The sequence below is a fragment of the Cariama cristata genome, unplaced genomic scaffold (assembly GCF_000690535.1).
Source record: "Cariama cristata isolate BGI_N322 unplaced genomic scaffold, ASM69053v1 scaffold34526, whole genome shotgun sequence".
Taxonomy (NCBI): domain Eukaryota; kingdom Metazoa; phylum Chordata; class Aves; order Cariamiformes; family Cariamidae; genus Cariama; species Cariama cristata.
In genome coordinates this window covers 8000-20411 of record NW_009623289.1, presented here as the reverse complement: position 1 = coordinate 20411, position 12412 = coordinate 8000, and the positions used below count along the sequence as shown (strand labels likewise).

Sequence of the window (12412 nt, the reverse complement as noted above, 5' to 3'; positions counted from 1 at the left end):
TTTTTTTCTCCAATAGAGATTAATTGACATCTGGCTGTTAGATCCTAACCCAGAGAAGAAAAAGTCAAGTAAACATTCCACAAGCATCATGCCATTTGGCAGATAAAACTATGTCAAACATTCATGATTACGTAGTCTCATTAGGAACCAAGCAATACCTTTATTACGTTCAGCCTCAAAAGGAAAACAAATGATTAACTTAATACCACATTTATTTTTAGATAGTACTTCAAGAGTGCACATCACCTTACAAACACAGAAAAGATGACACAGGCCTGCCCCAAGGAGCTTACAATTCAACTTTGACAAACACTACCAAAACATCTTTTTGTGAACAGGAGGAGGTGAGGGAGGCTAATGCTGTCAGGTTAAAAAGAGGGGGCTTTCTGAAAAAGGGGATTGTCCCAGGAATAAAAAGCCAGTGACAGAGGGTCAGGAACAAGGAAGCGAGAAGCAGCAGCAGGAAGGATGACAATGTGGAACACAGGACACTTGATAAAAACAGATTGCGCAGAGACAGGCTGGGCAGCACAGATAGAAAAACAAGAACCTGTAGGGTTTGTAATTAACATGTAAGAATGCATCTACATAATACATTGTCGTTTCAGCTATTTCCAGAGAAGATAACATTGTGAAATATGTGTGAAATAGAAGTGCCTTGGTTTTTAAAAAACAAAACAAAATAGTCCCTTCCCATCAGAAATCCTACTGTAATACTTGTTTCCATTATGAATACTTTGCACTTCTAAACTGGGAAGTAGGGAATACCAAAAGCTCTGCAGACGCAGAAAAGACTCAAAGGGGGGAAAAAATTAACAAAACTTGCAGTTTTAAAGATTTCATTCTTTTTACCCTACAGTATCTGCTTTATATTTTGTGGCATATTTTCCAAATGCATCAGCCTGTCAAGACGGAAATCTCCTACTTCAAAACATTTTAGTGATTTACTGACTTAGTTGAAATCTCATTATCCTACACTTTTCCTTTATAGACAGAGCGTGAAGAGGCCAGGCTTTGCTGTGGGAGTCAAACATTTCAATTGCTGTGGCAGCATTGCTGTTAAGTTGGGAGTCTCAGCAAGATTTGCCTTTTTTTTTTTTTTTTCCCCAGACATCTGTGTCCAGTTTCATCTCAAGGATCTAGATACTCTATGACAGTAATTTAATAAAGTTGTAATTGTCCTATTAAGCAAAACAGCACAGATTTTCTTTGCTGCTCTTGATAGCATCATTGCATTAGTGCTATAAAGACTGTGTCAATTGGGCTTAGGTACTGACAGATAAGTGAAAGGAATAAGCTGTCACCCTCCTTTCCGCACTCTGTTAATTTTTATACATATATTTTTTAATACAGATGCATATTAAATGCATGAGGGTCTATAGAGGCCAGGAGCAGTGTTTCCAGAAGGTGCCATCACCTTTACACAGCAACACCCTTGACTGAGGGCTCCTACAAACAGCAAGTACTCACAGATCAGGTTTGTGCTTCATTACATTCGATTGGGGATGCTTCTGTGCAGGAGATGAGGTCTTTCCCCTGACCGCCCTCCTTGCGCTTGTCATGTGGATGATGGTAAGGGGGTACAAGGGGCATAAAAAACCCCTACAATTTCTAGCGTTTAGGAATTATGAAGGTAGTTAAACACATTAACCTATATTTGAGTTATACAGGTAAATGCATTATTGATTTAAATTGAAGTGGCTCTCCAGTCTTTGGTAGCCCATTAATTTTTTCCACAAGGTGGCACATGCACGTAGAAGAGTGCATCAGGAATTTCCTTGGTCCTGCATCCCTTGGCTAGAAAGCAGCAATCCTGTTTTCTACTCCAAACGTTAAGGAATCCACAATTACTTTTCCATAAGCATCAAAGAACGAGGCAAACTGTCCATGAACAATCATGTGTAACAGGACCATCCTAACAGTGTTCGTCTCTGCACCGCGCAAGACAACATTTAGAAGAGGCTGAAGCCCGACCACTGTCCTCAGAGGGGCCCACCCCTGCAGAAGGTACAGCATGTAAGTAGTTATGCCACCATCAGTAGAGTTGTTTGTGCATCTTGCATGCAGATACAGTTTTTTTGATCAATTTGAGACTGCTTTTCAAATTAGTTTGGTTTGCAACTGTCAGAGTAAATTACCCCCCACCAGATCAGACCAGTGTTTCACCCAGCCCAGCATGTATTTTCTCCATCTTCGACCAATTCTTAAGAGACAGAGCATGTAAAAAAGTAATCTTTCCTTGGCATAACTTTGTTATTTACAGCAGCTTAAAATCTCCCTGAGTTAGTAGATGCATCAGACCGTTGTTTAACCAGCCCCTTTTTAAAAACATTTATACTTGTGTTCCCTACTACGTTCTGCAGCAATGAATTCCAGAGCTTGACTTTGTGCTGCGTGAGAAAGCACTCCCCTTTGTCTGTTCCACCCTGAACAACTACAACTTCGTTGTGTACCCACTAGTCCTGGTGACTGCAAGCCAAAGGCACGCTTTACTCTCAATCTGCAAACAGAGCCCAAAACTGTGACTCAAAGGCAGGAGCTCTACTTCTCACAGCTGACCAGCAGCTTCTAAACACCATGGCACATCAGCAGAGACACCCACCACATATATCCACCATTTCATCAGATGAAACTGGGTTAAGAGGATGCTCCTAATAAAGGGCAGGAACTGGGAACTGCACTAGGGAAATAGACGTCAGGAATAAAAGGGTGATCTTTTTTTAATTTAGCTGCATATAACTTCAAAGGCAGCAGCATCTCCACTGCAACTTTATGAAAATATGCCACTCTGTATTCCACCATTTTGCAAAGACATTTATATCAGGAATTCGAGTGACGTAAGAGTGGAAGCTATCATGTTCAATGTTCTGAAACTGGGGTGGAAGTAATACTGAGTGAGCACACTGACACCCTCCAACTGCTGTCTCTATTTTAAGACACTGAGTCTGAGGACTGTTGCTCAGACACTCACCTGTCTGAGCTCTTACTGAAAAAAAAGATACTTAATCTCTCATTGTCATGTCACAAATATCTTGGAGCAAGAGTAGGAATCTTCTCAAAATATTTAGGAGAAAGTATAGTAATACGAAATGTAGAAATCTGCAGAAAGCCCTCTGGAACAGGCAAGCTGTACTACTGCTGGTACATGTACTTGAGACAATGCTAGGTGAACAGGAAAATGAATCAAAACTCTGCCCCCTTAATTATTGCTCAACACAAAAGAAAGAAAAGCAGGGAAGGTCGCTAAATCACCGAAGCTAGAGGCCAACAAATGACAAAAAGTTCTAAAAGAATAAAGTGTCAACAGCAGGTAATAAGGCTGTCTCGGAACAAACACATTTAATGAAGGCAACATATTAAAAAAAAATAATTCACAAATGTGTAAAATACTCAAGTGGCAAGTCATTTCCAAATGAGCGACTGAGGACTGAAAGGTACCATGGAGTGGCGCAGCATCCGAGGTGCCCGCAGGAGGCTGGCTGAAGGCAGGGACTCGAGATGGCGCTGCCCTCCCACGAAGCTGCCTCGCCATCCGCTGCTGCCCGGGCCACCGGAGAGGGATCCCGCAGGGCTTCCAGCCCTCCTGCCGAGGCTCTGGACGAGAGGGCAGCAAGCTTGCTCTTTAGGAGAGGTGAAGGCCTGGCTGGGCTGAGCATCTGTACGCTTCAAACCATCCGTAAAGGAGTTAACACCCAGTTTCCAGGTAATTTCTCAAACGAAGGTCCGAGTGCACTGTTGTTTCTAATCCCCAGCTTAGACCTAACCGGGCAGTGATTTGAGTCTTGTACTTTTCCAACCAGACATAAAGAAGTTGAAGGACTTACCCCCTCCCTGCCAGGTGCTGCAGTAATGCAGGAGTTGGCACTTCAGAAAGCACCACCACCACATCTTCATAACTGTTTTATTTCTGCCCCCAATCTTCCCGCAGCCACAAGCTCAGCCCAGTACGTATGTGGCCGCACACCCGCTGGTGATGTTCATCCTCAACGCTGCACAATCCTGCTCCGAGCAGGTCCAAATGGTGCAGTGGTTAATGCTAGTCACAAGGCTACACAGGCTGAGCTACCGACCTCAACAAGAAGGTCAAGGGCAGAAAAGTCAACTTTAGACAAGACTTAGGAAAACCTCTATAAAAATAAGCAGGTTAAAAATTCCCTTTGTATCCCCTCCATGAACAGGCCTGGGGCACCTTTACTCACACATATTGCAGGTTCACGATACAATCAATCACCACGTACTCTGTCCAGACAGAGCACCAACATTGTAGAAGGCCCTTAATACAGCCAAACTGGCAGCTTTTTGGTCAGTCAGGGTAACCCAGTGTTCAGCAGCTTGGGGACTATTATCAGAACAATGTAAATAAGCTATGGCTAGAGGAGGAATTACATCACCACATCACCCTGCTGTATGTCCACAGGATCCAGTTACCAGACACAAAGGAGTGTTCTGCTCTCTTGATTCTTTTCAACAGCAAGTCAGCTCATGACATGTGAACACCAAGGTATTTGGAGCCCCAGAACTCGGCTTCAGGAAGCTTCTCCACTTTACTAAATATACACTGCTGCTCCCCTCCCAGGGTCATGTTGGAGGGAAGAAGAGGCAAAAGGCAACAAGTCTCAAAGCACTTCATCGGTAAACAAGATCCAATTCCTATCTCAAAAGTTCCAGGACTGCAGACGATTTAAAACACATACAGGTGGTTTGTAGGCCAGGAAGAGGAGGAATTCCAGGCCTTTGAAGGCTTGGTCTAGGACCAAGCAGTCCACTAGGCTCTTCATTTCAGTGTGGAAGGCAGATCCATTGCTCACAGTCTGTGTCATTTGCAGTAATAAAAAGTTTGGGAGCTGTCAGTGCTAGCAGCCAACATTTAGCAATACACTGAAGCTGTGCTCACATAAATAGGAATAAAATCCCCCTCCCTGCCTCAGAAACAGTCTAGTGCATGTCTGGATAGACGGTAAAACCACTGGGTCCAGCTACTAATCAAGCAGAAAGACCACCGTGAAGCCTCAAGGAGGGAGGAGAGTGCAGCTCGCATCTGAGACAATGTCAGCCAAGGTTGGGGGAAGAGGAAGAGAAAACAGCCTTCAGTGTGTTACATTTGCAAACTCAAATTATGGTCTTTCTTCCCTCTTCCCCCATCCCTCTATTCCTTCTCTCCCCAGTTTCCTATGCAGAGACTCTGCCACTGGGGAGTGTGATCAGGGGATAACTTAAGACACAATATCTGCGTGGCCTTTATAAAAAGGAAAAGTGTCCCGTGTTCTGGAGTAAGGAGTGGGAAGCCTCCTCCTGCCGTATATCTGAGGAAAGCTCAGTCGTGATGTCCGGCCCTCGCTCCAATGATGAGCAAAGACTGGCAGAGCCAGGAGAGAAAAAGCCTGGCTTACACCACAGGTAGAACCCATGGATGTGGCAGGAACCTGTACAGGGGAGGTTGTATCTGAAGCACCAGTTTAAACAAAGGCTTCCTCATTGGGAGTGCCATTGATTTTGAAGAAGAGTTTGGCATCATCCATCTTCTGTTTTTTTTCTCTCTCTAGCCTGCGTCTGTAGCAGACCAGGTAGATTGGAAGGCAGAAACCCAGCAAGCTCATGCCAAGCAAGCCAACATTCACCTACAGAAAGAAAGACAAAATTAGACAGGCTAGGAAGACGACAACCCAGTCACAAATGCCAAAGTGTCAGAACCCAGCCCACACCACTCAGCTGCGGGCAAAGCAGGAGACGCCCTCCTCAGTGTATTGGCAACAACCTCCACTGCATTTATATTTACACTCCTGTGCCCAGAGCACCCTGCGTATAAGCTAAAGGCTGCAAGAGTTTGTTGCTCCGGATCTTGGCTGCAGATTGGGAATCTTGTTCTGCAGAACTGGCAGGGCTGTTTAAGCTGCAGTTCTTTTACACCAAGTTTGCTGACTGAAGAGTATCAGGCTGCTGGGGTGGGCAAATGTAGCCCAGAGACCAGGACTCTCCCCAAGACCACCTATGTCATGATTTTATTGAGCTGCCCAGACAGACTCTCATCAAGACACGACGTTAGCCCTACCCTCAATAGCCACTTGGCTTTTCGGACATTAGCATCAGCAACCCAAAATTTACTGGTAATTGGAGCTAGTAACTCTCAAGGGAACAGGGTATTTCTACTGCATTTTGAGGTCCACACAGGTTCATTCACTTTTACCTGACAGATTTTGACTCGCCACACAAACTGTTAGCAGAAAGCACTCCTGCAGCCTTCTCCCTTCCTCCCTTTCCATACACCAGCATAAGGGTTAATGGTTTTCCTTCCTAGGGAATCATTACTCACACAGGGAAGGGTCTCCTGGACAGAACCAAGGTAACAGCAGGCTGAGGGATGTGTAAAATTCCAGCTGTTAACCTTGGTTCATGCACAGGAGTCCTTTGGTTTTCAAAGAAATGAGCTAAAAGTCATCTTAACAACCAAGCTTTCACATCAAATTTGAGAAGAACTTGCCCAGAGAGGGTCTCCTTCCAAAGGTCCTGTCAATGCCATAAAAAGAGGCTGCTGCAGAAGGGCGAAGAGGGCACTGATCAACGACTGCAACCCTGTCAAGCTGCCAAACTGAGTAGAGGGGTATCTGTCAACAGAGAAAGCAACAGCTTTATTATATGTCACCTTGACTGTTCACATCACCCAGCTCAGTTTACATTCCCCGTCAACTAACACAACAGAGCACAGTCCCAAGACAGGCATAATATGAAGAGCTTCTCTCTCCTGGACTTACATGTAAGTACCTCTTTTTATAGAGTATTTAGTTATACCAAATGGTGTGCACAGTGCTCTCTAGAACAGAATGCGGCTGGTGACAAGGCTGGAGCCTTCTTCTCCACACTATTCTCATCCTGAGCTCTCAAACTTAAGTAGTATCAGATCCAGCACTTGTTTTGCAGCCGTACTGTAGGCAGGTAGAAGTGCTTATACAACTACTGTTCCTATTGCAAAGGGAGAGGAGTGTTGATATTTACCAGTTAAAAGCAGGGCCTCTTTAACCAGATGACACCATTTGTGGCTGAGCAATCATTTTCATCCGGTCATAATAAGTTGCTCCCTTTAGAGGTGAGTGAAACCTGTACAACAGGTTAGTATGTTTTTTCCTTTTTAGAGGGCAAGTCTGATCCTATGTCAAACTAAACAATACTGTTGATTGGAAAGTGCTGAATAGCAGATACTACTAATGGAAAAATAAATTTCAGGAACAGTCTAACATCCTTCCATGACTGAGCACTGTTTAAAAAGGGTCAGGTTAAACTAAGCTTGGAAAGAAAGAAGTGGATCAAAACCTTCAAATATTAAACAAAAAAAAAAAGTCACATTCAAAGCAAAAATACCCCACTCCAGGTAGTTCCAGAGAGTTGCAATGGTCAAACAGGATTAGTTTACAAGCAAGCTGATATGTACAGCAACAGGCATTTACCTTGCCTAAGACAAAAGTCTTCTAGCTTCTAGCTGCCAGGGAACCAAAAGTTTATGCATTTTTGAAGCAGAGTCTCAGATGGCTTTTCTAGTCTGGATTCTCCAGACACTGGGACCAAAACCTTTGACAGAAGGAATCTGTGGAGTTGTGGAGTCTCCATCTATGGAGATATTCAAAACCCAACTGGATGCAGCCCTGGGCAACGTGCTTTAGCTGACCCTGCTTGAGCATGAGGGTTGGACTAGATGGTCTTAAGAGGTCCCTTCCGAACTCAACAATTCTGTTGTCATCTGAAAGGTAAGATCTGCTTTCTGTTCCTCTGTCCAACAGCTCAGGACAGAGGAGCAGATCTGTTTTCAAAACCAAAAATATTGCTTAATAAGGAAGAGAGTACTTAGATTCAGCTATTGACAATTTTGGCAAGTTGGAAACAGGATGGATGATGTGTCCTGGGAAAGGGAGTAGGCATCACTAATGGTATCTTGAGCAATGCTTTACCAGTGTAACTTAAGAGCAGACCAGTAGCAATGTATTCAATGACGTTAATGTTTTACCTGGACACATGCGCATAGCTACTCATATAAGACAAAAAGAAACCTTGAGTTTTTACTATATAACCTTAGTGTTGATAGCCTAGTCTCACCTGAGGCCCATATATAGTTGTGCCTGTCTCACTGCAGTAGCTATGCCAAAGAGGTTAGCTGTTTCTAAACAAGGAAAGCATCAGCTAGGACTTCAGTCCAGCTACTGTCATACCCAGTTGTGACTGAGGAAACAAGTTGCGTCATTTTTCCCCTCTGACCATGAAGACTTCACTTCCTGATCTCCCTCTCACTGGGACAGCTTATCATCCCAAACCAGTTTATCTGGCCAGCCACATATTATAGGTAAGCAGAGACTTACACAGCTGCGTAGAGGCCTCCCACGGCTGAGTGGATGAATCCTCTCACAATTGTGTGCAAAATAAAGGAAAGAATCTGGAAAGAGAAGAAGAAAAATGTCACATCCTAGATCCACCCAGGTGTGCCAGACCCCAAAATACAACCATTCCTAAAAGCCGTTCTCCTTTCTGGTACAAAGGTGGGCTTGAGGAACCCAGAACTAAAACCTGAAAGATCAGCACAAGGGAAGAAATTTGTAGTCATCTCTAAAAGCACTGCTTTTCCTTACTTTGCAAAGGCTAACACATAGTTCCCCCTGAGGTTAACCACCCACAAGACTGATCTCATTTGTAGATGGCACTGCTGCAAGGATATTTTCCCAGCAACCTGTGGCCAGGGTCACAGTGCTTTTTCATTGTGCTTGTGGCCAATTTAGTTAATTTTCCACAGGTTACTGCAGACAATACGCAAGTATGAGCAAACTGTATCTGTTTGCCTACGTCATCAGGGCATGTTTAAATATACCATAAAAATCACTAAACTCCTCTGCCAAAAACAGGTGGTACCACAAAATAAATATTTTAACAGGTTTATAATCCCACTGGTGCCATTGGGCATAGTATTTGATGCAGAAATAACCTGCTGTATGTGTCAGTGTTAGGCTTCTTACAGCAAATTTTCTGACCATCAGCAGCTTAAATTGAGCCCAGGTTAAATGCACAGGCACTGCTGAGTGTATCTCAGTAGGAAAGCATTTGTTGTTACACAGCTCAGCTGCAGAAACTTCTAAGTGTGAAAAAATTATGGACCAACTCTCACATTTTAACTATAGCTGCTTCCGTAGGTTCTCTCAAGAGAACCTACATGCATGGTATTATTTGTTTCAACATTAAGAGCAGGGTTCCCAAAACAGTACCGAAGTCTCTCAGCAGTGCCAGAAAACCCTCCCGCCACCAGCTGGTTCTGCTGGCTTGCAGGACTTTGTGGCACTGTCCTGCCTGTCATTTTGCCAGGACCCACGCTGCCGGCCCCTCCAGCGCACCCATCCATTTCACCTATTCACCTGCAACGGTAGGTTAGGAATAAGACAGGTGATTCCAAATCCAACCAGCAGGACATTTGTGAATGCAAAGGCATTGGTGGCATTGGTGATTTTCTGGATCTGACGATCACGCTTTTTCTTTTTCTTCTCACTTCTGGAAGGATAGCAAAACCTGTGTTACAAAACGCACTTTCAGCAGCTACTGGAACTCACAGCAAGATTCTCCACATATCACATGAACTCTATCTAAACCAGTTTGGCTAGAGGATTGCCTAAGGAGGTGATGGGATCTCCATCAGTGGGAGCTGAGGAACATCTGGGCAATTATTTCAGTGCTGTTACTCTTACTGTTAGGCTAGAAGGGAAGTCTGAGCCGCCCCTGCTACAATTTAAATTTGCTCTTCTTGACTGATCTTAGTGGACACGGAAGATAGTTTGGTCCTTTCCTTTGCAATTATCAAGTCGTCCTTCAGGCTTTCTTTTCTATACTGAAGAACCAATGTTCTTTTCAGTCTTTCATCACAAAACACATCATGCAGAGCAGAGGGGGCCTGCTACATGGCTGCGTGTCCCGTGTGGCGCACACTACGCACTGCTCAGCGCTGCTCTCCTCATTCTCTTCTGAGCCATCATCGCATTCTTTCAGTCGCCAATCCATGATGTACCCGATCACAGGCGCTGTCAGCAAGCACAGCAGTTGCAATACCCCAAAAATGGAAGTGTAGAGAGCCACTGCCGGAAAAAAAAAAAAAAAAGAAAAAAAAAAGATTGAAAGTGTTGTCAGTCCAAGTGATACGATGGCAGCAACAGAAAAAAAGAAGACAGAAAAGAAACTGTTCCTCCCTGTTGATCACCTCTCTCATTAAGAGCCCAGACCCCATGTACTCACAGGCTAACAGGCAGGGCTGAAGGAGCTGGGACACCAAAGCCCCATTTCATCAATTAGCCTCCCAGATGCATGACATTAGAGTGGATATACTGGGCATACTTGCTTCAACCATGTTGATCCTGCACTAGTATTCTCTGAAAAGCATCAGCCCAACAGCAGGTAGGGCTCCAGAAATGGGACCCAGCAACTGCTTAGTGCCAGTGAGGTTTATCCTGGCTGGGACCAACAGGGAAAGTTCTTACAAGGAATGTATCCTGCACAGCCAGCCCTGCCTTAGTCATCTCCTCTCCTGCCTCGCTGAGAGCTGCAGCTACATCTTCTCCAGCCAAGAAGCTCCAGCAAGAACAAGTCAGCTGTGAAGGTGAGGACTAACCCATTTTGTGCTGAATGGACAAGTTCAGAGGCAGAGGGAAAAGAAAGTAGCAGTAAAAAAAACCACAGCAACCAAGAGCAATTATTAAAAATTCAAACTGATGAAAATTCCCCATGCGTTAAAGATGGGAGAAGTGTCTACATGGCTTGCTAAGGGAAAGCTGATGCCAGCAGACTTAGAAAAAACTGTCCCCTCCCGTTACTGAAGAGTTCCCCCACCCTGCAATGCTTTTTCCACTTCCTCTCTGCAGCCCATGTGATGGATTTGTAGACATCACACAGAAGGGCTGGTGAGTCATGGTGTACCACAGCTCTGAAATAAGGATGTAGTTCTGAAACTGCCCATCTCAGCACAGAGCACTTACAAGTTACAGCACTGTAAGCAAAACAAGAATTTTAGTTTGTGCCTCCCAACACATTTCTAGATCCAGCCAAAGCAGTATAGCCAGGACTTATACCAAAATCAACTTGGTAATGGAGAGAAGTTTCCAACAAGCCTTTCTCTCGTATACAGTTCTAGCAAACCCCAGCAGGGCTGCCTTGCTGTGCCCGGGCATGGCACCTGATGACACTTTCCTGGCTCCAGTTGCTGGCAAGGGAACCAAGAAGAACTTCCAACTCCAACCTCCAAACTCACATTCATGCCCCCATTACCTCTGCAAAGGCAAGCCCTGAAGTGGCCCCACATCCCATCTCATTATAGCAACTGCTGTAGCCAAGGGAGACAGGTGGCATCACCCTCTACAAACACTTCTGGAGCTGATTTGCTGTTGTCCAGTTATTTTTTAATAGAGGGTAAGAAGCAAGCCATGCTGTCATGTTTTGCCTCTTCATGCTATTCTGAACACTTAATCTTGGGCTCTAAACAGCAAGAGCAGAAGCCAGCTTGAAGCAGGGAAATGACATTTATGGGGTCAGCAAGAGAAGAGAAGGAGAGACAGTAGCTGCTACAAAACAGGGCCTCCTCAATTTATCTATCATTTTAAACATTCTTTCCTGAGGAGGGAGAAAAAAAAACCAAACAGAAGAGAGAAAAATACCTATCAAATATCAACAGAAGTAGATATGGTAGAAGCCTGGATAGAGCAAACAGACAAAGGGTGCACACATGGGCACAACCCTTCACATCTACTGTTCTACCTGTCTTTCCCTCAAAACTTTCCTGAGCAAACACCTCATACAGCTGAGTTTTCCAGCCCACCCTGATACTACCCAAGGTCTCCAACTATTACCAGATTTGAAAGCAAGGTGACGATTTATGAAAGATGCAGCCATATTTCAAGTTCGAGACACAACAAGCCTACTCTCTCCTGCCTCCCTGCAACACAATTATACAGTCATTTACAGAGCTACTGACCTCCTTAGCTTTCCCCCCCATCTTTTGGGGGTTTTCAGAAGATAAGTAGCCACAGGCTGACTGCTCTTTCCACCTCTAAGTTTCATGACAGGTCTAAATCACCATAGTCTGCACAGGAAGCAGGACTTTCAAGGACACAGTGCCTCACTGCAACTTAAAGACTTTACTACCTATCTGATGATTTTCCCCACATCCTTCTCTCCTGTTCTGCTCCCAGGAATATTTAAGTTTTCTTTGACCATAACAGTTGCAGTATTGACTCAACTCTTCTTCCCTTGCCGAGCGCTCATGAGAGCAGTTGCAGGTGGAGGGAGCTCTCTAAACAAATCACATTCAAGTAAATAACTGCAAGAAAAACAAGGAATCCAAGGGAGCAGCATCCCATCCTCTCCTGATCCGCATAGATTACATTTCTAGAGAGCCGCATGCATC

General features: G+C 44.4%; 1 protein-coding gene across 1 annotated transcript in view; it reads right to left on the bottom strand.

Moving 5' to 3' along the window:
* Window positions 1–4187: 4187 nt before the first annotated feature.
* SLC43A2 (solute carrier family 43 (amino acid system L transporter), member 2) overlaps window positions 4188–12412 on the bottom strand; it is a gene marked incomplete at its 5' end in the record, with an annotated part of 12127 nt that continues 3902 nt past the window's right edge. Inside the window, 5 exons of the mRNA XM_009702674.1 lie at window positions 4188–5618; window positions 6479–6602; window positions 8343–8416; window positions 9384–9516; window positions 9956–10094. Coding sequence (XP_009700976.1) covers window positions 5457–5618; window positions 6479–6602; window positions 8343–8416; window positions 9384–9516; window positions 9956–10094 — 632 coding nt within the window. The remainder of the gene's footprint in view (window positions 5619–6478; window positions 6603–8342; window positions 8417–9383; window positions 9517–9955; window positions 10095–12412) is intronic.